Source organism: Salvelinus namaycush, chromosome 22 (genome assembly GCF_016432855.1).
Source record: "Salvelinus namaycush isolate Seneca chromosome 22, SaNama_1.0, whole genome shotgun sequence".
Taxonomy (NCBI): Eukaryota; Metazoa; Chordata; class Actinopteri; order Salmoniformes; family Salmonidae; genus Salvelinus; species Salvelinus namaycush.
The window spans coordinates 21,142,583-21,164,103 of NC_052328.1; the positions used below are offsets into that span (position 1 = coordinate 21,142,583).

The 21,521-nt window shown below is 42.4% G+C and overlaps 1 protein-coding gene across 1 annotated transcript in view; it reads left to right on the forward strand.

Annotated features, from left to right (window-relative positions):
* LOC120017660 (SH3 and PX domain-containing protein 2A-like) overlaps window positions 1-21,521 on the forward strand; it is a 104,042-nt gene that overhangs the window by 30,128 nt on the left and 52,393 nt on the right. Inside the window, exon 6 of the mRNA XM_038960574.1 lies at window positions 6,723-6,754. Coding sequence (XP_038816502.1) covers window positions 6,723-6,754 — 32 coding nt within the window. The remainder of the gene's footprint in view (window positions 1-6,722; window positions 6,755-21,521) is intronic.

Here is a 21,521-nt window from a genome sequence, read left to right on the forward strand (position 1 = left end):
CCACTACTATGACTTTAAGAATCAGCTGGGTACATCACACTACCCAAAGGCCTATAATGTCACAATGGCAACTATTTGCAGCCTATGACAGCTTAAGAAAGACCTCATTGAGTTCAAACATAGAGTAGGCTCTGTGTTCTGACAATGCTTGTCGAGTCAATGACTATTTTAACATTCATAGTGGATACCGTGGTACAGTATTTTACTTTAGGTAATAACATGTCAGGATTGGATACTTTTATAAAGGGTTATAATTTCTACATTCACAAAAACAGTTTATTAACTACAGCAGCTGATCATAGCCTACATTTTCTTGAAGTTGATAAACATAACTTATGGAATTGTTTGACCAAACTGTACATTGTTGCAGTCCTGCTGCTGGCCTCACTAAACAGCTGTCTGTGTTTGCATTCACATTGACCTTCAGTCTTTCAACACACACTGTTCAGTTTGAGGTTAACCTAATGAAAACCTGCAGACTGCCATTTCCAAACTGCAGTACGCATGCACACACATGCACAACATACACACACACATGCCCCACCAATAAACAGATGCAAATCAACAATCACTCACTCACTCTGTCACTCTCTCTCACTTTCACATACTGTACACACAGCAATCTCTCTCTCTCCCTCTCTCTCTCTCTCCCTCTCTCCCTCTCTCTTGTTCTCTCAATTTCAATTTAAGGACTTTATTGGCATGGGAAACACATGTTAACATTGCCAAAGCAAGTGAAGTAGATAATAAGCAAAAGTGAAATAAACAATAAAAATTAACATTAAACATTACACTCACAAAAGTTCCAAAATAATAAAGACATTTCAACTGTCATATTATGTGCAAATAGTTAAAATACAAAAGGGAAAATAAAAAAGCATAGATATATATGGGTTGTATTTACAATGGTGTTTGTTCTTCACTGGTTGCCCTTTTCTTGTGGCAACAGGTCACAAATCTTGCTGCTGTGATAGCACACTGTGGTTTTTCACCCAGTAGATATGGGAGTTTAGCGAAATTTGATTTGTTTTCGAATTCTTTGTGGATCTGTAATCTGAGGGAAATATGTGTCTCTATGGTCATACATTCGTCAGGAGGTTAGGAAGTGCAGCTCAGTCTCCACCTCTTTTTGTGGGCAGTGTGCACATAGCCTGTCTTCTCTTGAGACCCAGGTCTGCCTACGGCTGCCTTTCTCAAAAGCAAGGCTATGCTCACTGAGTCTGTACATAGTCAAAGCTTTCCTTAAGTTTGAGTCAGTCACAGTGGTCAGGTATTCTGCCACTGTGTACTCTCTGTTTATGTCCAAATAGCATTCTAGTTTGCTCAGTTTTTTGTTAATTCTTTCCAATGTGTCAAGTAATTATCTTTTTGTTTTCTCATTATTTGGTCGGGTCTTAATTTCTTTCTTTCTTTCTTAATTTGGATGATTAGTGGGTTCGGCATAATTCTGCTATGCATGCATTATTGGTGTTTTACGTTGTACCCTGAGGATATTTTAGCAGAATTCTACATGCAGAGTCTCAATTTGGTGTTTGTCCCATTTTGTGAATTCTTGGTTGGTGAGCGGACCCCAGACCTCACAACCATGAAGGGCAATGGGTTCTATAACTGATTCAAGTATTTTTTAGCCAGATCCTAATTGGTATGTCAAATTTTCTGTTCCTTTTGATGGCATAGAAGGTCCTTCTTGCCTTGTCTTTCAGCTCGTTCACAGTTTTGTGGAAGTTACCTATGGCGCTGATGTTTAGGCTGTTTTTTTTTGTGTGCTCTAGGGCAACGGTGTCTAGATAGAATTTTTATTTATGGTCCTAGCAACTGGAACACCATTATTTTTGTCTTGAGATTTACTGTCAGGGCCCAGGTCTGACAGAATCTGTGCAGAAGATCTGAGTGCTGGAGTAGGCCGTCGTTGGTTGGGGATAGAAGCACCAGATCATCAGTAGACATTTGACTTCAGATTCTAGTAGGGTGAGGCCGGGTGCTGCTGACTGTTCTAGTGCCCTCGCCAATTCGTTGATATGTTGAAGAAGGTGGGGCTTAAGCTGCATCCCTGTCTCACCCCATGGCTTTGGGGTTGTTTTGACTGAGGAAATGTACGAGTCTGCTGTTAGTGATAATGCAGAGGATTTTCCCAAGGTGGTTTTTGATGCATATCCCACGGTAGTTATTGGAGTCAAACTTGTCTCCACTTTTGTGGTTTGTGGTGATCAGTCATTGGTTCCAAATATTGGGGAAGATGCCAGAGCTGAGGATGATGTTAAAGAGTTTAAGTATAGCCAATTGGAATTTGTGGTCTGTATATTTGATCATTTCATTGAGGATACCATCAACACCACAGGCTTTTTTGGGTTGGAAGGTTTGTAATTTTGTCCAGTAGTTCATTCAATGTAATTGGAGAATCCAGTTGGTTCTGGTAGTTTTTAATAGTTAATTCTAAGATTTGTATTTGATCATGTATAGTTTGAGGAATTTAAATTCCTCAAACATACAAGTATTTTACACCACAAAAAAGATTGGAGAAGTGGTTTACATATACATCTCCATTTTAGATAGATAACTCTTCGTGTTGTTGTTGTTCCAATTTTCCCAGAAGTGGTTAGTCTATGATTCTTCAATTACATTAAGCTGATTTCTGACGTGCTGTTCCTTCTTTTTCTGTAGTTTATTTCTGTATTGTTTTAGTGATTCCCCATAGTGAAGGCGTAGGCTCAGGTTTTCTGGGTCTCTAACAGGCTGACTACACCACTCACGTCGCGTGCGCAAGCATTGCAAAATAAATGTAGAATTTATTCAATTATTGCACCCACACTGCTCGCGCGCGCCAATAAGCGTCTGCGTTGCCAAGGGCTAAAATAGAAGTCAGTTCTATTTCTGATGCAGATCGCGCTGCAAGTCCTGCCTCTCCCATCTCCTCATTGGTTTATAGAAGCAGGTACCCACGTGCCATCTCCTCATTGGTTATACCCACGTGGGTGATTGAAAGACGAACAAGGTCAGTGGCGGTAATGCACCGAATTTATAAAAGTTGCCAATCGCATTATAAAGTCAAGAGAAGAAAAAGTCTGGAAGGAGGAGAGAACTAGAAATGATTCGGTTGACCATTTTATGTGTGGATTAATTGTCAGAGTAGAGGACCTTGTGCATTTCAGGTAAAATAACAACTCAATGTTTATATCCAAGGATACATTAGCTAGCAATAGCAAGCTAGCTAAATAGGACAAATTAACTAGCATCGGGAAAGCTAGCTAGCTAAATTGCCATACTTGTTTAATGCTTTTCAACCTGTCCAACAAATTAATATAATTGGTTCAGAGTTTGTTTTGATATTTTAACCTGCGTGTCGTGATCGTGTTGGTGTGGGGGGACAAAATACATTTATGCACAATGGCGCACACGCACAGCCGGGTTTGGGTTCCGTGTAAGTTTTTGGTTGGATAGGTTTCTCAATTTCTTTCTAAGGTTTTTTGAATTCTTCATCAAACCATTTGTCATTGTTAAAATTTTTATCAAATCAAATGTTATTTGTCACATCGGCCCAATACAGGTGTTGACCTTTACAGTGAAATGCTTACTTACAAGCCCTTAACTTCTCTAGGGTATGTGGGACGCTAGCGTATTTTACACCATTTTAAAGATACACTTGTTGTAAATCCAGCCACATTGTCCGATTTCAAAAAGGTTTTACGACGAAAGCACACCAAACGGTCAGAGGCAAGTCACAGAAAAGAGCCATTTTTCCAGCCAAAGAGAGGAGTAACAAAAAGCAGAAATAGAGATAAAATTAATCACTAACCTTTGATGATCTTCATCAGATGACACTCATAGGACTTCATGTTACACAATACATGTATGTTTTGTTCGGTAAAGTTCATATTTATATCCAAAAATCTGAGTTTAGGCGGGACGCTACTGTCTCACTTGGCCAAAAGCCAGAGAAAATGCAGAGCGCCAAATTCAAATAAATTACTATAAAAATCTAACTTTCATTAAATCACACATGAAAGATACCAAATTAAAGCTACACTGGTTGTGAATCCAGCCAACATGTCAGAATTCAAATAGGCTTTTCGGCGAAAGCAAACGATGCTATTATCTGAGGATAGCACCATAGTAAACAAAGAGAGAGAAGCATATTTCAACCCTGCAGGCGCGACACGAAACGCAGAAATAAAAATATAATTCATGCCGTACCTTTGACGAGCTTCTGTTGTTGGCACTCCAATATGTCCCATAAACATCACAAATGGTCCTTTTGTTCGATTAATTCCGTCAATATATATCCAAAATGTCAATTTATTTGGCGCGTTTGATCCAGAAAAACACTGGTTCCAACTTGTGAAACGTGACTACAAAATATCTCAAAGGTTACCTGTAAACTTTGCCAAAACATTTCAAACTACTTTTGTAATACAACTTTAGGTATTTTTTAACGTAAATAATCGATAAAAATGAAGACGGGATGATCTTTGTTCAATACAGGATTAAAACAAACTGTAGCTAGCTTTCTGGTCACGCGCCTCTAACAAACAGGACACTTCGAGTGAACCTCGTTCAAGATGCCGTACTTCTTCATTACACAAAGGAATAACCTCAACCAATTTCTAAAGACTGGTGACATCCAGTGGAAGCGGTAGGAACTGCAAGAAGGTCCCTTAGAAATCTGGATTCCCAATGAAAATCCATTGAAAAAGAGTGACCTTTGAAAAATCTGAATGGTTTGTCCTCTGGGTTTCGCCTACTAAATAAGTTCTGTTATACTCACAGACATGATTCAAACAGTTTTAGAAACTTCAGAGTGTTTTCTATCCAAATCTACTAATAATATGCATATCTTATCTTCTGGGGATGAGTAGCTGGCAGTTTAATTTGGGCATACTTTTTATCCAAAATTCCAAATGCTGCCCCCTACCCTAGAGAAGTTTTAACCAACAATGCAGTTTTAACAAAAATAAGTGTTAATAAGTAAAAAAAAATAGATAAGTAAAAAATAAAAATGACAAATAATAGCCATTTCCAGCTACAATAGTCATTTATAACATTAACAATTTCTACACTGTATTTCTGATAAATTTCTTTATTTTCTTTATTTTTTTGTTAAATTTTACCCCCTTTTCTCCCCAATTATCGTGGTATCCAATTGCTAGTAATTACTATCTTGTCTCATCGCTACAACTCCCATACGGTCGAAAGCCATGTGTCCTCCGAAACACAACCCAACCAAGCCGCACTGCTTCTTAACACAGCGCGCCTCCAACCCGGAAGCCAGCCGCACCAATGTGTCGGAAGAAACACCGTGCACCCGGCTCTCTTGATTAGCGTGCACTGCGCCCGGCCCGCCACAGGAGTCGCTGGTGCGCGATGAGACAAGGATATCCCTACCGGCCAAACCCTCCCTAACCCGGACGACGCTAGGCCAATTCTGCGACAGAGCCTGGGCGCGAACCCAGAGTCTCTGGTGGCGCAGCTAGCACTGCGATGCAGTGCCCTAGACCACTGCGCCACACGGGAGGCCCATTTCTGATCAATTTGATGTTATTTTAATGGACAAAAAAAAATTGCTTTTCTTTCAAAAACAAGGACATTTCTCAGTGACCCCAAACTTTTGAAAGTTAGTATACATGTCGGTAGAGTTAAAGTGACTATGCATAGATAATAAACAGAGAGTAGCAGAAGCGTAAAATGGGGGACAATGTAAATATTCTGCATAGCCATTGGATTTGCGGTTCAGGAGTCATGGCCCTAGACTTGGCGCTCTGGCACCGCTTGCCTTGCGGTAGCATTGAGAGCATTCTATGACTAGGGTGGCTGACAATTTGTCTTTGACAATTTTTTAGGGCCTTCCTCTAAAAATGTTTGTTAATATTCTAAGGTTTTCTGTTTGAAATGTTTAGATTTGATAGGGAAGCTGAAAGGTAAAATATACTGTTTTAGGTTTTCTTCTGCCAAGTTTACACCTTCAATATTACAGTGGAACGTTTTGTCCAGGAAGTTGTCTAAAAGGGATTGAATTTGTTGTTGCTTGATTGTTTTTGGTAGGTTTTCACACTACTTTCCTTCCATCTATAGCATTTCTTAATATTATTTAGTTCCTTTGGCTTTGATGCCTCATGATTGAGTAATGCTCTGTTCAAGTAGACTGTGATTTTGCTGTGATCTGATGGGGGTGACAGTGGGCTGACTGTGAACACTCTGAGAGACTCTGGGTTGAGGTCAGTGATAAAGTAGTCTACAGTACTACTTCCAAGAGATGAGCTATAGGTGTTCCTACCATAGGAGTCCTCTCGAAGCCTACCATTGACTATCTACATACCCAGTGTGTGACAGAGCTGCAGGAGTTGTGACCTGTTTTTGTTGGTTATGTTGTCGTAGTTGTGCCTAGAGGGGCATATGGGGGAGGGAATGCTGTCACCACCAGGTTGGTGTTTGTCCCCCTGTGTGCTGAGGGTGTCAGGTTCTTGTCCAGTTCTGGCATTTAGGTCGCCACAGACTAGTCTCTCTCTCTCCTTCTTTCTCCCTCTCTGTCCCTCTCTCTCCCTCAATCTTTCTCCCTCTCTCTCTGACATGCTCCATGTGGGGTGCCTGTCTGTGTGTGTGCATTCTTAATGAGGGTTTGGCTGGTAGCTGGTAGGGTACAGAGTCCTGTGTAGGACAGCATGCTTCTGCTCTGGCCTGGCTCCCTGTCACACACTGACCATGACTCTCTGGTGTTGTTTCTTTTGCAGGGACTATGGGGGATCCACCAAACGTAAGTCAGGTAAGACAAGTCACCTAATTTCTCTCTATATTGACCAGCACTCACATAGAAGTGCATCGACTCTGCTCCGGTCAGTTGCATTGCATGGAGTCCTGTTTGTAATTGTGTTTTCAGTGGTAGTGCGTTCTTTTTCGATTTAAGTTATTACAGTAGTGTATGACTTTGGTTGGTTATCCAGTTACCTGGAACAGGTCATGTAGCCTATGTGATGATTTTTCTAAGTACATTTTTGACATTTGTCTGGTGTGTGCGTGCATATCTCTGTTGGTGTGTGTGTGTGTGTGTAGGCATACATGTCTTTGTATCAAACAGGCAAACGGTAACAAAGCATTTCTTGGGAGTCCATATCCTTTCCACCGACTGAGCAAAGATCTATAGACCGTTGAAGAAAGCTCTATAACGTCATAAGTGTATACTAAGACCAACTCGGCTCACGATAACATATCAAGTCTCTGCTTAATGTACACAGCCAAATCCAACACGGCTTATTGTGATGAAAGGGTTAAGCAAACAGCGTTGGGTGGGAAGGAGCACCTGTTTGTACAGCTATGCTGTGCCTGGGTTGGGTGCTGACTGTCTGGACGGTGAGTGGGCTCAGTGCATGGGCATATGGCCGTGGATGGGTTTATACGTAGGATTCAGAGGGGCTGGTGGAGCAGCTGTGCATCTGCAGTATGACCGTGTGTGTGTGCGTACTTGAGTCACCAGCATTCTAGACTCCAGGTGATGTTACCAGGTGATAGTTCTGAGCAATTAACCCAAATTTCAGTTACTTTTTGTTTTTTAAACAATTTACTGAAGTCCATTCAATTATTTTAAATCCATTTAGTTTTTCTTTCTTCTGTGTGCTCAATACGCAGTTTCTCTAGAGATCACTCAGATCAAGCCTGAACTGTGCAATGTAGTAGGGAGTTGTAGTTTCTAACGGGCCAATCATTATTCTACATAGTTTAGCTTAGACAACGTGGTAATTAACTGCAATGACCATAATCCATTGTGCACCCACCTACTTGTCCGGTCTGTGTGGAGCAGACACAGAGACGGAGAGAAGAGAGAACGCATGATCGAGAGGAATAGAAAGCAGTTGCCTGGCAAGGTATCTCTACCTGAAAAGTGGTCACCAACCGGTCAATCGCGATCAACTGGTCGATCTCCAAGGCATTCGTAGTCAATCACCAAACATTTCTGTAAAAAACAACGATAAAGCCTTGCGTTTTCTCATTCAGTGCTGTTGGCGGTAGGCACACTTGATTCTGCAGGCTTAACGCTGGGAAGGCAAAGTGTTCCCTTTTTTAAAACATTTCATGTGTCTGAAGGTAGAACTCTGCATACCCGGCAGGCCCAGAGAGCAAATCAGGTGCACCTATAGGCCTACCACTAGTCAATCAGATAGCGCAGATCACAGTTTCTGCAGTTTCCTTGAGACATAAAAAAAAGGATGCTGTATGATTTCAAAACTTTTAAAACCATGACTAGAGAGAGACTCAATGAATACAGCAAAGAGCTGCTGTTTTTACAAGTAAGTTCATATTTAAGTTGTTAATCAGCACTGTCAACACTTTGTTCGACACTTTTATAAGCCATAAAATGCACGTTCTCCCTACTTCCACTCAAGCAACAACAATCACTAAAGCTAGAGTGAATGAGTATAGCAGTGTCATGCACCAATTCAGAGAAAGTGAAATATTCCTTGATATTAGAAAAGACACAAGCCGCTGATAATAACAAAGCAAACTTATGAATGCTAAACTCATTCATTGCAGCTGCAGTGCTGGTTGTAGTGTGAGTGGAAGTAGGGAGAACGTGCATTTTATGGCTTATAAACTCAGCAAAAAAAGAAACATCCTCTCACTGTCAACTGCGTTTATTTTCAGAAAACTTAACATGTGTAAATATTTGTATGAACATAACAAGATTCAACAACTGAGACGTAAACTGAACAAGTTCCACAGATATGTGTCTAACAGAAATTGAATAATGTGTCCCTTAACAAAGGTGGGGGCAAAATCAAAAGTAACAGTCAGTATCTGGTGTGGCCACCAGCTGCATTAAGTACTGCAGTGCATATCCTCCTCATGGACTGCACCAGATTAGCCAGTTCTTGCTATCAGATGTTACCCCATAGAAACAAGGGCTCTCTATGGTCAGGGCGTGACACCATCATGGAATTTGTATTAATTGTTTTATTCTCTGTTACAGCATTCAACCCACAATGTCTTAAAACATTATCGAAACCTGGAAAAAATGTGGTAACCAAATCCGAACCAACCTCAAAAAGCACAAATTGCTCAGTACTACCAGGTGAAAAAAATGAAGATTCAACAACTCATGAAGTTGCCATGAATTTGACTACAATTATTTGAATAGTACATTACACCTGAAGCCTTCAAAACTCTGGACCTCCAAACCATTTCCACTGCATTTTTTTGTTTCCCTCTGATCAGGGACTGATTTAGACCTGGTACACCAGGTGTGTGCAATTAATTATCAGGTAGAACAGAAAACCAGCATTCTCCGGACCTCGTAGGGTAAAAGTTGAATACCCCTGACCTACAGTATTATGCATTAAATAGTACAGCTGAATTACACATTCCTGGCAACCTAATGAAGTTGCCACCAAATGAAATGAGACTCCAACCTAATTTTATTCTACACTCTATGGTATTGTGCCTTTACGTAACAGTGAATTCCATTGACATAAGGAAATGGAAAGCTTGCCTTATTTCAGGCGTGTGTCTCTGTCGTAGCCTATGTTCAGACTGTGCTAGATATTGTATTTCTTCCAGGAATCGGAGGCTGGAATAATAGCTTATCCACAGTTGTAAAAGTTGCTCTTCCGATACATTTTGAATAGTTACAGTAGACAAACAATGATTAATTAATGAAATGGTCCTATTTTATTGTCTCTTGTAATAGTAAACATACTTTTCCATCTTTTAAATTAAGATGGAAAGCCTTGGAGGAATCTCTCAAGATGCTGATATTTTGCCATACGACTCTAGTCTAATCAAGGCTTCTATAGCTTAGCCTTACTGGACATCTACTTTTGAAATCTTCCTCCTGCACACCAAGAAACAGGGTTAAATGCACTGAGATATTAGTATTACTTTATTAAACCAGAACAGCAAAGAGACTGTGCAAGTCTGTGGTGAATTTTTGCTGTAGCTGCAGCTTAAGGTCCCCATAATTACATGGTGTTGGTCTCTCCTAAGAGTTTAGAGTTAGGGTTAACAGGAAAATGTGCCCTAACAGGAAAATGTTGCCCCAGGCCACAAAACTGCTGGTGGTTACTGCAAGGTTTAGCCAGACTGGTTCCCACTGTTTACCTGGCATGGACATTCTGCAGAAATCACAGGCTATCTGAACAGCTCTGTCTTATACTCTGACGTAGACAATCAGTCATTCATAGCATCGTCATGATGACTACCCCATTCTCTCGCTCTCGCTCTCTCTCTGTGTGGTTTGTCATTCCCTGATACACCCGCCAGCTATCTTGAATTTCTTCAATGTTTATTCAGTGTTCAAAAGTTTCAAGTTCCGTTATTTATTATGGACTGGTGAAATTGCCCATAGATGAATCGCTGGGTCCCTGATTAGGAGCAAAAAAGGATTTACTCCATAGATTATGACATTAAGATAAAGAAAAGATGTCCCTGAAAACCACTATTGAGTTACGAATAAATGATTTGCCCAAGGATTTGCTCCTTCATGTGGTTTCGGTAAGGTTTTGGCCTGTATCTCAGTAATTATTCTCCAACTGTGACCTCCCTTACAATCAAATCAAGGGCCCTATGGGGTTCTCAGTTGGATGATTTCCACTCCCTGTTGAGTCCACTTCATTCTGTAGATCTGTTGCTCTCTATGGGTCAAAACAGGACATACAGTACCTTACTAGTTCTCCAGGTATATCCAGGTATATCTTAGCACTGTTTGCAGGACGTCTCTTTCTGTCTATTGTTCTCTTCAATAACTTCATAGACAGCATACAGTACAGCCTGGGTGGCTGCCTAAGCATGTGTGGTTTGGTCAACTCCTCATGGGCACAGCACAACTAGACTAGCACATAGAGTAGTGCTATTGATAGACAATACGAGGTTACTCAGAAGTAAGACCTGAATGTTTTCGCTAGATCTGCTGTGTCTCCAAGGAAAATAGTTTGGAAGTGAACACACTGTTTGGAAACTGTTTTGAAGTAACTATGACAGAGAACAGTTCAGGCTGAAACCCTATTTACTAAAAGAACACTTAACTTAAACTTGTACAACTGAGCACAAGTGAATAAAATGAGCTGTTTGTCTGAGCAGCTTTACTGTGTTAGGATAACAGGACTAAGTAGAGAGAGAGAGTAGGAGAGGGAGAGCGTGAGAGAGAATGAGAGCGAGAGCGAGAATGAGAGTTGGGGAGGGAGAGAGAGAGTGGGAGAGAGTGTAAGAGCGCTTGGGGGCTCCGTGCATGTGAGGAGAGTAGGTTTACGTGGCAAGTGTTACGCACGGACCGGGGGAGTGTGCGCAGCCATGCTGGCTTTATTTGAGCTGGGGGGCTCAGGGGCATATAGGGAGTGGAATTGTGTGTGACGGGTGGTAGGGTGGGGTGGGAGGAGTATCAGGGGGAGTATCGGGGTGTGTGTGAAGTGTCAAGGGGCGCACGGGTAAGGGGCCAGCTAGCCGTGTGTGTGTGTGTGTGTGTGTGTGTGTGTGTGTGTGTGTGTGTGTGTGTGTGTGTGTGTGTGTGTGTGTGTGTGTGTGTGTGTGTGTGTGTGTGTGTGTGTGTGTGTGTGTGTGTGTGTGTGTGTGTGTGTGTGTGTGAAGGGGAACTGACAAAGAGTTCCTGCACCAGGCTAAAATCTCTATGACGAATGTGTGCTTCTCTACCACATAAACAACTGTGGGCTGTTTCAGCAATCACACTCCCCTTGCTTGATAAGCCATTGCATACTGAGCTTTTTGACTCATGCTGCCTCCCAGACACAGGACTTTTATTGACATGCTGCAAGGCCAATACCATCTGAAAGATTGAATTAACTGAATCTCACTCGAGTGAAACTACCATTTTTATAATTACATTTTTACGGGTTAGATAATGCGAGGCAAACATTTGCACCATTCTTATGTTTTTCTATAAAGATACTGTATGGATATTTGGCTGAACTAACTCTAAAATACACACAGCAGTAGCAGAACTGCATTATAAACAGGCAAGTCTCTTAAACCACAAAGTCAATGTGTGCACTGACAGTTTGTGACTTTTTGCCGAAGTAGCTAACACCATCATGAGTTCTAGAGCCAAGCTAGGGACTATTGTCACCTCTGCCTCAACAAGGAACCAACCCCTCCTAAGCCTGTAGCAGGCAGCTAGCTGGAGCACTTGTGAAAAACAATCGAGTCTTCATCTCATAATACCCAGTGTGTGCCAGAAAATACATGTTAGGAAACCAACAGACACAAAATAAGGCAAAGGGGCTGCCTGATGATTTTCAATGCTAAACAGCTGTTGAATGTCAATATGTGGCAAGAACACATGACACTCCAGTTGTCTGATGAATCAATAACAATCAATAAAGACTTTATAACGTAGCTGCATCTGCGAATTGTATATTGAGACGTTTATGTTGGAGTCAATGTACTGTTTGCCCATGCTGCTTTGAGATCCTTTGAATGTTCAAGTTTTGTGTTTCTCAACTCGTGCTGTGGTACAAGAACATTCATAACTGTTTTATAACACCTCAAATTAATGTCACTTTATTGAAGGTTTCTACACTCTATAAGGGCATATTACATGGTTATGAATGCCCATCATTACATTTAATGTAATAATGTGACACAGATGTTGGTAAATTACATAACACCCTGTTTATATCATCTGGTATGTATAGACTGTTAAGTAGCATGTAATAACATATGACATTAGTTGTCATTCAGGCTCTGTTATAGCAGCTGTTATTAACAGTTGACATTAGCGCATATGACAACAGGATCAACAGTCATCTATAACACCTGTTATAACTAGTTTTATAACATCTTATGCCATTACTCATAACAATATAAAACTACTTATGTCACTTTATGACTAATGTTATGTCTTATATAGCTGTTATAAGGGCTTTATGAATGCATACATAAGGACACCTACAATATAGTGTTACTACATAGGTTTATGTCCTTATACAATATCTGATTTTGAATATGAGCTGCTCAATAATGTTAGAACCCCATGTGCAGTTTATTTCCCTTTATGCAGGGTTTTACTTGTGTGTTGTCTGACGGTACACATTCCACATCCTTTTTAGAGATAGTTTTAACAAAGTGACTAAGTGAAAGCATCTGTAAACTGCATTGAACAACCGCTCAGTATCCCCTTCTTATCCACCCACACAACTGCAGCTGACGATCCAAAGACCAGATTTAGATCTACTCCATCTCTCTGCTAAATCAGCTTCAGTGAAATCAAAAGGTCCTCATCATGCCAGTGTCACACCAGCCCTCCCTCTAACCAGACCCAGAGTAAGATCAGGAACCCTGACAACAAAGGAGGATAAATCCCCTGACCCAAACCAACAGAACTTCCCAATTCCCAACCTCCCCTGTTTCCTCCCCAAGATGCATTCTTGCAACGCTCCCAACTTTCGTCCTGTTTTGGACGGGACCAATAATGGGATTGGGAAGGAGGGAGAGCAGGGCTGGGAGCAGGAAGTGCAAGTATAAATCTGAGTGAGGTGAGATGTAAACAGAGAGTGTCTAACAGGGCTATTTCAAAAGTCTGGTGTCAAATATAAAATGTTAAGGGTTATAGATATGTGCTGTGCATATGGGGCGATGCCCGCAGGCATCCTAGGAGGCAGGCAGGCACACACGCACGTAAACACAGTAGTCTAGAGTCTAGACACTAAAGTTGTTGATATTCTGAAATTCCAGGAAGGGTGGGGGAACTGATATCAATCATATGTGCTAAAAGCAGGATTTCTCTCCTAACAGGCTCAGTTTGTTAACACTAGTGTGGCCACTACTTGCAGCACACTAGACCATCCTCCTCCAATCGATCAAATTGATTTAATCTACTGCATCTAATTTCATGCCCTCAGATGATGGAGTTGGAATACATACCTACTGTAAATCACATGTGCATACTACAGCTACAGAGTTTGGAGACAGAGTAGAAGGAAGTATTATGATATGAAGCATATTTCACCCAACATACAATTTCATATTAATCTACATTTGTCTTTGTGGAATGGTTAGAGGTTAGAGTTAAAAAAATAATTGAATTGGTATCCAGATGAAGGCCTTATTTTAGCTCTACCCTACAACGTCTTAGGCTTTCCCTCTTAATATTTCTCACCTTAGTGACTCTTGTTCTAGCCTGTTCTTCCTGCTGATGCAAAACATTTCATTTCCTGAAAGGGGCTGAAATATTAGCTTTTGTTTTTGGGACCTACTGAGTGTGTTGACAAAGTCTTGACTCATTCGCCCAGCGCACACCCCTCCCTGCCCAACAAGAGAAGAAGCATGTTTCAAAAACATCACTTCACGTCGTTTTGCGTGGATTCCTGTTTTATCAGATCACGCCCTGTTGAGTTTTTTAAATATATATATTTATTTATTATTTATTTATTTGTTTATTTTTTAGGCCCAAGGAGGTGTAGTATATGGCTAATATACCACAGCTAAGGGCTGTTCTTAAGCACGACACATACAGCCTGCATACAGCCCTTACATGCTGACCAGACCGGACACGTCGCGTGCGCGACATGAAATCCATGTTATTCAATTATTGCACCCACACTGCTTGCGAGCGCCAACGAGCGTCTGCGATGCCAAGGGCTAAAATAGCACTCCTTTCTATTTCTGACGCAGATCGCGCTGCAAGTCCTGCCTCTCCCATCTCCTCATTGGTTTATAGAAGCAGGTACCCACGTGCCATCTCCTCATTGGTTATACCCACGTGGGTGATTGAAAGACAAACTTTGTTGCCGGTTGTCGTGGTAATACAATGAAAGTTTAGATGCGATCCCCATATAAGTTCAAAGATGAAAAAGCCTGGAAGGATGAGAGATGACTAGAAACGATTTGGTTGGCCGTTTTATGTGTGGATTAATTGTCGGAGTAGAGGTCCTTGTGCATTTCAGGTAAAATAACAACTCAATGTTTATATCCTTAGGACACATTTTTTAGCAACAGCAAGCTAGCTAAATAGGACAAATTAGCTAGCAAATGTAAGCTAACGAGCTAAATTGCCATACATGTTTAATGCTTTTCGACCTGTCCCCAAATTAATGTCATTGGTTCAGAGTTTGTTTTGATATTTTAACCTGCGTGTCGTGATCGCGATTGGTGTAGGGGGACAAATTTATGCACATTTATGCACGATAGCGCACGATGGTGCACGCGCGCAGCCGGTTCCAGAAAATGATGTCATGGCTTTAGAAGCTTCTGATAGGCTAATTGACATCATTTGAGTCAATTGGAGGTGTACCTTTGGATGTATTTCAAGGCAACATCATGGGAACATCAAAAGAAATCAGCCAAGCCCTCAGAAAAAAATTGTAGACCTCCACAAGTCTGCTTCATCCTTGGGAGCAATTTCCAAACGCCTGCAGGTACCAATTTCATCTATACAAAAAGTAGTACATAAGTATAAACATCATAGGACCACGCAGCTGTCATACCACTCAGGAAGGAGAAGTGTTCTGTCTCCTAGAGATGAACGTACTTTGGTGCGAAATGTGCAAATCAATCCCAGAACAACAGCAAAGGACTTTGTGAAGATGCTGGAGGAAACAGGTAGAAAAGTATCTATATCTAGAGTAAAACGAGTCCTATATCGACATACCCTGAAAGGCCGCTCAGCAAGGAAGAAGCCACTGCTCCAAAACCACCATAGAAAAGCCAGACTACGGTTTGCAACTGCACATGGGGACAAAGATCATACTTTTTGGAGAAATGTCCTCTGGTCTGATTAGACAAAAATAAAACTTTTTGGTCATAATGACCATCATTACGTTTGGAGGAAAAAAGGGACGCTTGCAAGCCGAAGAACACCATCCCAGCCATGAAGCACAGGGGTGGCAGAATCATGTTGTGGGGGTGCTTTGCTGCAGGAGGGACTGGTGCACTTCACAGAATAGATGGCATCATGAGGAGGAAAATGATGTGGATATATTGAAGCAACATCTCAAGACATCAGTCAGGAAGTTAAAGCTTGGTCGCAAATGGGTCTTCCAAATGGACAATGACCCCAAGCATACTTCCAAAGTTGTGGCAAAATGGCTTAAGGACAACAGTCAAGGTATTGGAGTTGTCAGAAGGTGTGTGTAGCTGGTGCATGAAGTCAGGCGCAGGAGAGCAAAATGAGTGAGCAACGTACTTTACTCAAAAATAAAGGCACAACCCGGCTGGTACCCCAGTACACACTGGAAGGGGGAGAGGTTAGTGGAGGAGTGGTCCCGTGTGGCTCAGTTGGTAGAGCATGGCGCTTGCAACGCCAGGGTTGTGGGTTCATTCCCCACGGGGGGACCAGGATAAATATGTATGAACTTTCCAATTTGTAAGTCGCTCTGGATAAGAGCGTCTGCTAAATGACTTAAATGTAAATGTAAATGTAAATGAGTGGCGGAGCGAGTTCTGGGCCATCTCTGCCCAAGGCACGAACGCCGCCCACTCCCCCGGCTGGTCCTGGCAATAGGACTGCAGAAACCTACCCACATCCTAGTTCACTCTCTCCACCTGCCCGTTACTCTCGGGGTGAAAACCCGAGATAAGGCTGACCGAGACCCCCAGACGTTCCATGAACACCCTCCAGACCCTTGACGTGAACTGGGGACCTCGATCAGATACTATGTCCTCAGGCACCCCGTATTGCCAGAAGACGTGTGTAAACAGGGCCTCCGCAGTCTGTAGGGTCGTAGGGAGACCGGGCAAAGGGAGGAGACAACAGGACTTAGAAAACCGATCCACAATGACCAGGATCGTGGTGTTACCCTGTGATGGAGGAAGATCCGTTAGGAAATCCACCGACAGGTGCGACCACGGCCGTTGTGGAATGGGTAAGGGTTGTAACTTCCCTCTGGGCAAGTGCCTAGGGGCCTTGCACTGGGCGCACACCGAGCAGGAGGAGACATAAACCCTCACGTCCTTAGCCAAAGTGGACCACCAGTACTCCCCACTAAGACAGCTCACTGTCCGACCGATGCCCGGATGACCAGAGGAGGGTGACGTGTGAACCCAATAGATCAAACGGTCGCGGACGCCCGCTCGATGTCCGCGTCCAGCTCCCACACTACTGGTGCCACCAGGCAAGAGGCCGGGAGTATGGGAGTGTGATCCATGGGCCGCTCCTCCGTGTCATACATCCGGGACAGTGCATCTGCCTTCGCGTTCTGGGTACCTGGTCTGTAGGATAGGGTGAAAACAAAACGGGTAAAAAACATGGCCCACCTTGCCTGGTGAGGATTCAGTCTCTTCGCCATCCAGATGTACTCCAGATTGCGGGGGTCAGTCCAGATGAAAAAAGGGTGTTTAGCCCCCTCAAGCCAATGTCTCCACATCTTCAAGGCCTTGACGATAGCCAACAACTTACCGGACCCCCACGTCATAGTTTCGCTCCGCCGGGCTGAGCTTCTTCGAAAAGAAGGCACAGGGGCGGAGTTTGGTGGCGTACCTGAGCACTGAGAGAGCACGGCTCCTATCCCAGCCTCGGACGCGTCCACCTCCACTATGAACGCCACAGAGGGATCCGGATGAGCCAGCACGGGAGCCTAGGTAAACAGAGCCCTCAGCTGACCAAAAGCCCTGTCCGACGTCAGCTGACCACTGCAAACGCACCGGTCCCCCCTTCAGCAGTGAGGTAATGTGAGCCGCTACCTGACCAAAGCCCCGGATAAACCTCTGGTAGTAGTTGGCAAACCCTAAAAACCGCTGCACTTCCTTTACCGTGGTGGGAGTCGGCCAATTACGGACGGCTGAAATGCGGTCACTCTCCATCTCCACCCCTGAAGTGGAAATGCAGTACCCTAGAAAGGAGACGGACTGTTGGAAAAACAGACATTTCTCAGCCTTGACGTACAGGTCATGCTCCAACAGTCGACCAAGCATCCTGCGCACCAGGGACACATGCTCGGCGCGTGTAGCGGAGTATATCAGGATGTAATCAATATACACCACTACACCCTGCTCGTGCAGGTCCCTGAGAATCTCGTCTACAAATGCCTGGAAGACTGATGGAGCATTCATCAAACCGTACGGCATGACGAGGTACTCATAATGCCCTGAGGTGGTACTGAAAGCTGTCTTCCACTCATCTCCGTCCCGGATACGCACCAGGTTGTAAGCGCTTATGAGATACAATTTGGTGAAAAAGTGCGCCCCGTGCATTGACTCAATCGCACTGGCTATGAGAGGTGGCGGGTAACTGTACCTAACAGTGATCTGGTTGATACCTCGATAGTCAATACACGGGCGCAGACCTCCATCCTTCTTCTTCACAAAAAATAAACTCGAGGAGGCAGGTGAAGTGGAGGGCCGAATGTACCCCTGCCTCAGGGATTCAGAGACATATGTTTCCATAGCCGCTCTCTCCTCCTGTGACAGGGGATACACGTGACTCCTGGGAAGTGCTGTGTCTACCAGGAGATTTATCGCACAATCCCGCCGTCGATGGGGTGGTACAGAAGGCGACATTAGAGAGAGGCATGCATAGCCGAGTGATCATAGGGTCCAGTGAGTAGCTGGGCGGGCTGGAGACACGGCGATTCAGACAGCTAGCAGGCCTGGAAGATATACTGTATATAGTTCGATATATACAGTACCTTGCAAAAGTATTCACCCCCTTGGTGTTTTTCCTATTTTGTTGCATTACAACCTGTAATTTAAAATTTATTTTTATTTGGATATCATGTAATGGACATACACAAAATAGTCCAAATGGTGAAGTGAAATGAAAAAAATAACTTGTTTCAAAAAATTTCTAAATATAAAAAAAACTGAAAAGTGGTGCGTGCATATGTATTCACCCCTTTTGCTTTGAAGCTCCTAAATAACATCTTTTGCAACCAATTACCTGCAGAAGTCACATAATTAGTTAAATAAAGTCCACCTGTGTGCCATCTAAGTGTCACATGATCTCAGTATGTATACACCTGTTCTGAAAGGCCCCAGAGTCTGCAACACCACGAAGCAAGGGGCAACACCAAGCAAGCGGCACCATGAAGACCAAGGAGCTCTCCAAACAGGTCAGGAATGAAGTTGTGGAGAAGTACAGATCAGGGATGGGTTATAAAAAATATCAGAATCTGAACATCCCACGGAGCACCATTAAATCCCTTATTAAAAAATGGAAAGAATAGGGCACCACAACAAACCTGCCAAGAGAGGGCCACCCATCAAAACTCACGGACCAGGCAAGGAGGGCATTAATCAGAGAGGCAACAAAGAGACCAAAGATAACCCTGAAGGAGCTGCAAAGCTCCACAGCGGAGATTGGAGTATCTGTTCATAGGACCACTTTAAGCCGTACACTCCACAGAGCTGGGCTTTATGGAAGAGTTGCCAGAAAAAAATAATCAAACAAGTTTGGTGTTCGCCAAAAGGCATGTGAGACACTCCTTAAACATATGGAAGAAGGTACTCTGATCAGATGAGACTAAAATTGATATTTTTGGCCATCAAGGAAAACGCTATGTCTGGCGTAAACCCAACACCTCTCATCAACCCGAGATAACCATCCCCACAGTGAAGCATGGGGATGGCAGAATTGAAGGAATGTTGGATGGCGCTAAATACAGGGAAATTCTTGAAGGAAACTTGTTTTCCAGAGATTTGAGACTGGGACAGAGGTTCACCTTCCAGCAGAACAATGACCCAAAGCATACTGCTAAAGCAACACTCGAGCGGTTTAAGGGGAAACATTTAAATGTCTTGGAATGGCCTAGTCAAAGCCCAGAACTCAATCCAATTGAGAATCTGTGGTATGACTTAAAGATTGCTGTACACCAGCGGAACACATCCAACTTGAAGGAGCGGGAGCAGTTTTGCCTTGAAGAATGGGCAAAAAATCCCAGTGGCTATATGTGCCAAGCTTATAGAGACATACCCCAAGAGACTTGCAGCTGTAATTGCTGTAAAAGGTGGCTCTACAAAATATTGACCTTGGGGGGTGAATAGTTATGCACGCTCAAGTTTTCTGCTTATTGGTCTTATTTCTTGTTTGTTTCACAATAAAAAATATTTTGCATTTTCAAAGTGGTAGGCATGTTGTGTAAATCAAATAATTCAACCCCCCCCCAAAATCTATTTTAATTACAGGTTGTAAGGCAACAAAATAGGAAAAATGCCAAGGGGGTGAATACTTTCGCAAGCCACTGTATATATTCACCAGGAAATTACATCATGAACTTGTTTCAATTTTTTTTTTTTTACAATATGGTGTCCAAACATTTTAAGAGATGGGATTCATCTGCCTCTGTCTTCCACCATCTTTCTTACAATTACCGACAGGTTATTAAAATGCCTTGAGTGTTCTGCACTTTCCAATGCTTCTGCGCCCAACCTCGCGGTGAGAAAATAACTCTGTGCGAATAATGAGAAAGCAATGTAAACCACAAAAGGAACCACACTGGTTCAACTTCACTCGTTGGCAGGGTTAGTATTTTGGATGCTATTGAAGCTGAGCTCATCCGGTTGATTTATTAGTGTTTTGATGTTTCTGCTAGAATGTGAATATAATCCTAATTTACGGAAATGTTCATCTTTAGTCTGGCAGCTGTCATCAGGTCCTCTCTTTTATACTGGCAGCTTAATCCAAGCAGTCTCAATCACTTCTTATCTAATCTTCTTTATTGGACTGGAATCATGCTACACTATTTTCCATTGTCTGAGATAGAGCTCTCTTTACAATGTTCCAGACACTGAGTTTACCACAGGTTGAATAATCTATTAATTTAGAAGCATTTGGCTTCATCTAGTTAAACATTTTGTTTGGTATACATTTCTCTTATGTGGGACAGGAACTCCGCTATTTCATTTATTTTTCACTAAATACTGTAATTGATTTCAGCTAAGAGAGAAACAGTATATTGACAATGTTATTGCATTTTCTTTGTATCCTCCGTTTTAGTATCCATATACTTGAACTGTCTGTTAGCAGTTAAACTATACATCTGTTTACTCAGGCAAGCCTTGAAGCAGCTTGGAGTGTAGGCCAAAGGATATCCTGGTTTTTCATCCTGATAACGTAGTATGTGTTGTATACTGTGTTGTTACTCTGTGTGATCTGTGAATCACTTCTCTCCTCTTTTTATGACACTTTATTTATTTCATGGAACTCTGTGACCCGTCTGAGCCGTCAGTAATGTGTGAACTCAATCTCAGCAGTCTCTGATTCTAGGGTACAGCTGACATGTTAGTTCTGCTCCTAAACTGGGTTCTCTGCAGCTGGAGATGTTTTGGAGTTACTTTTTAAGATTCAGTGTACAGTGGTATGTGGGTCAATTTGTTATGAAGATTTTATTTCCTGTTTTGCAACAGGTGCTTCGTTTTTGAAAATGAGAATTATCTCCAATGATCTTTCCTTTTGAAGTTTAGGTTATTTAAAAATATATATATATATTTTTACAATACCTGTCTGTGCATATTAAGTGTGCTTTAGTCTTTGGTACAATCCTCTGGTACAAGCCTCTGGTTCAAACTGGTTTATGGTATGAGATTCATAAAATAAACACCAATGCAATGCAACATGGACTGCACAGTTTGTTTAAAAGCCAGATATATGAAATAAA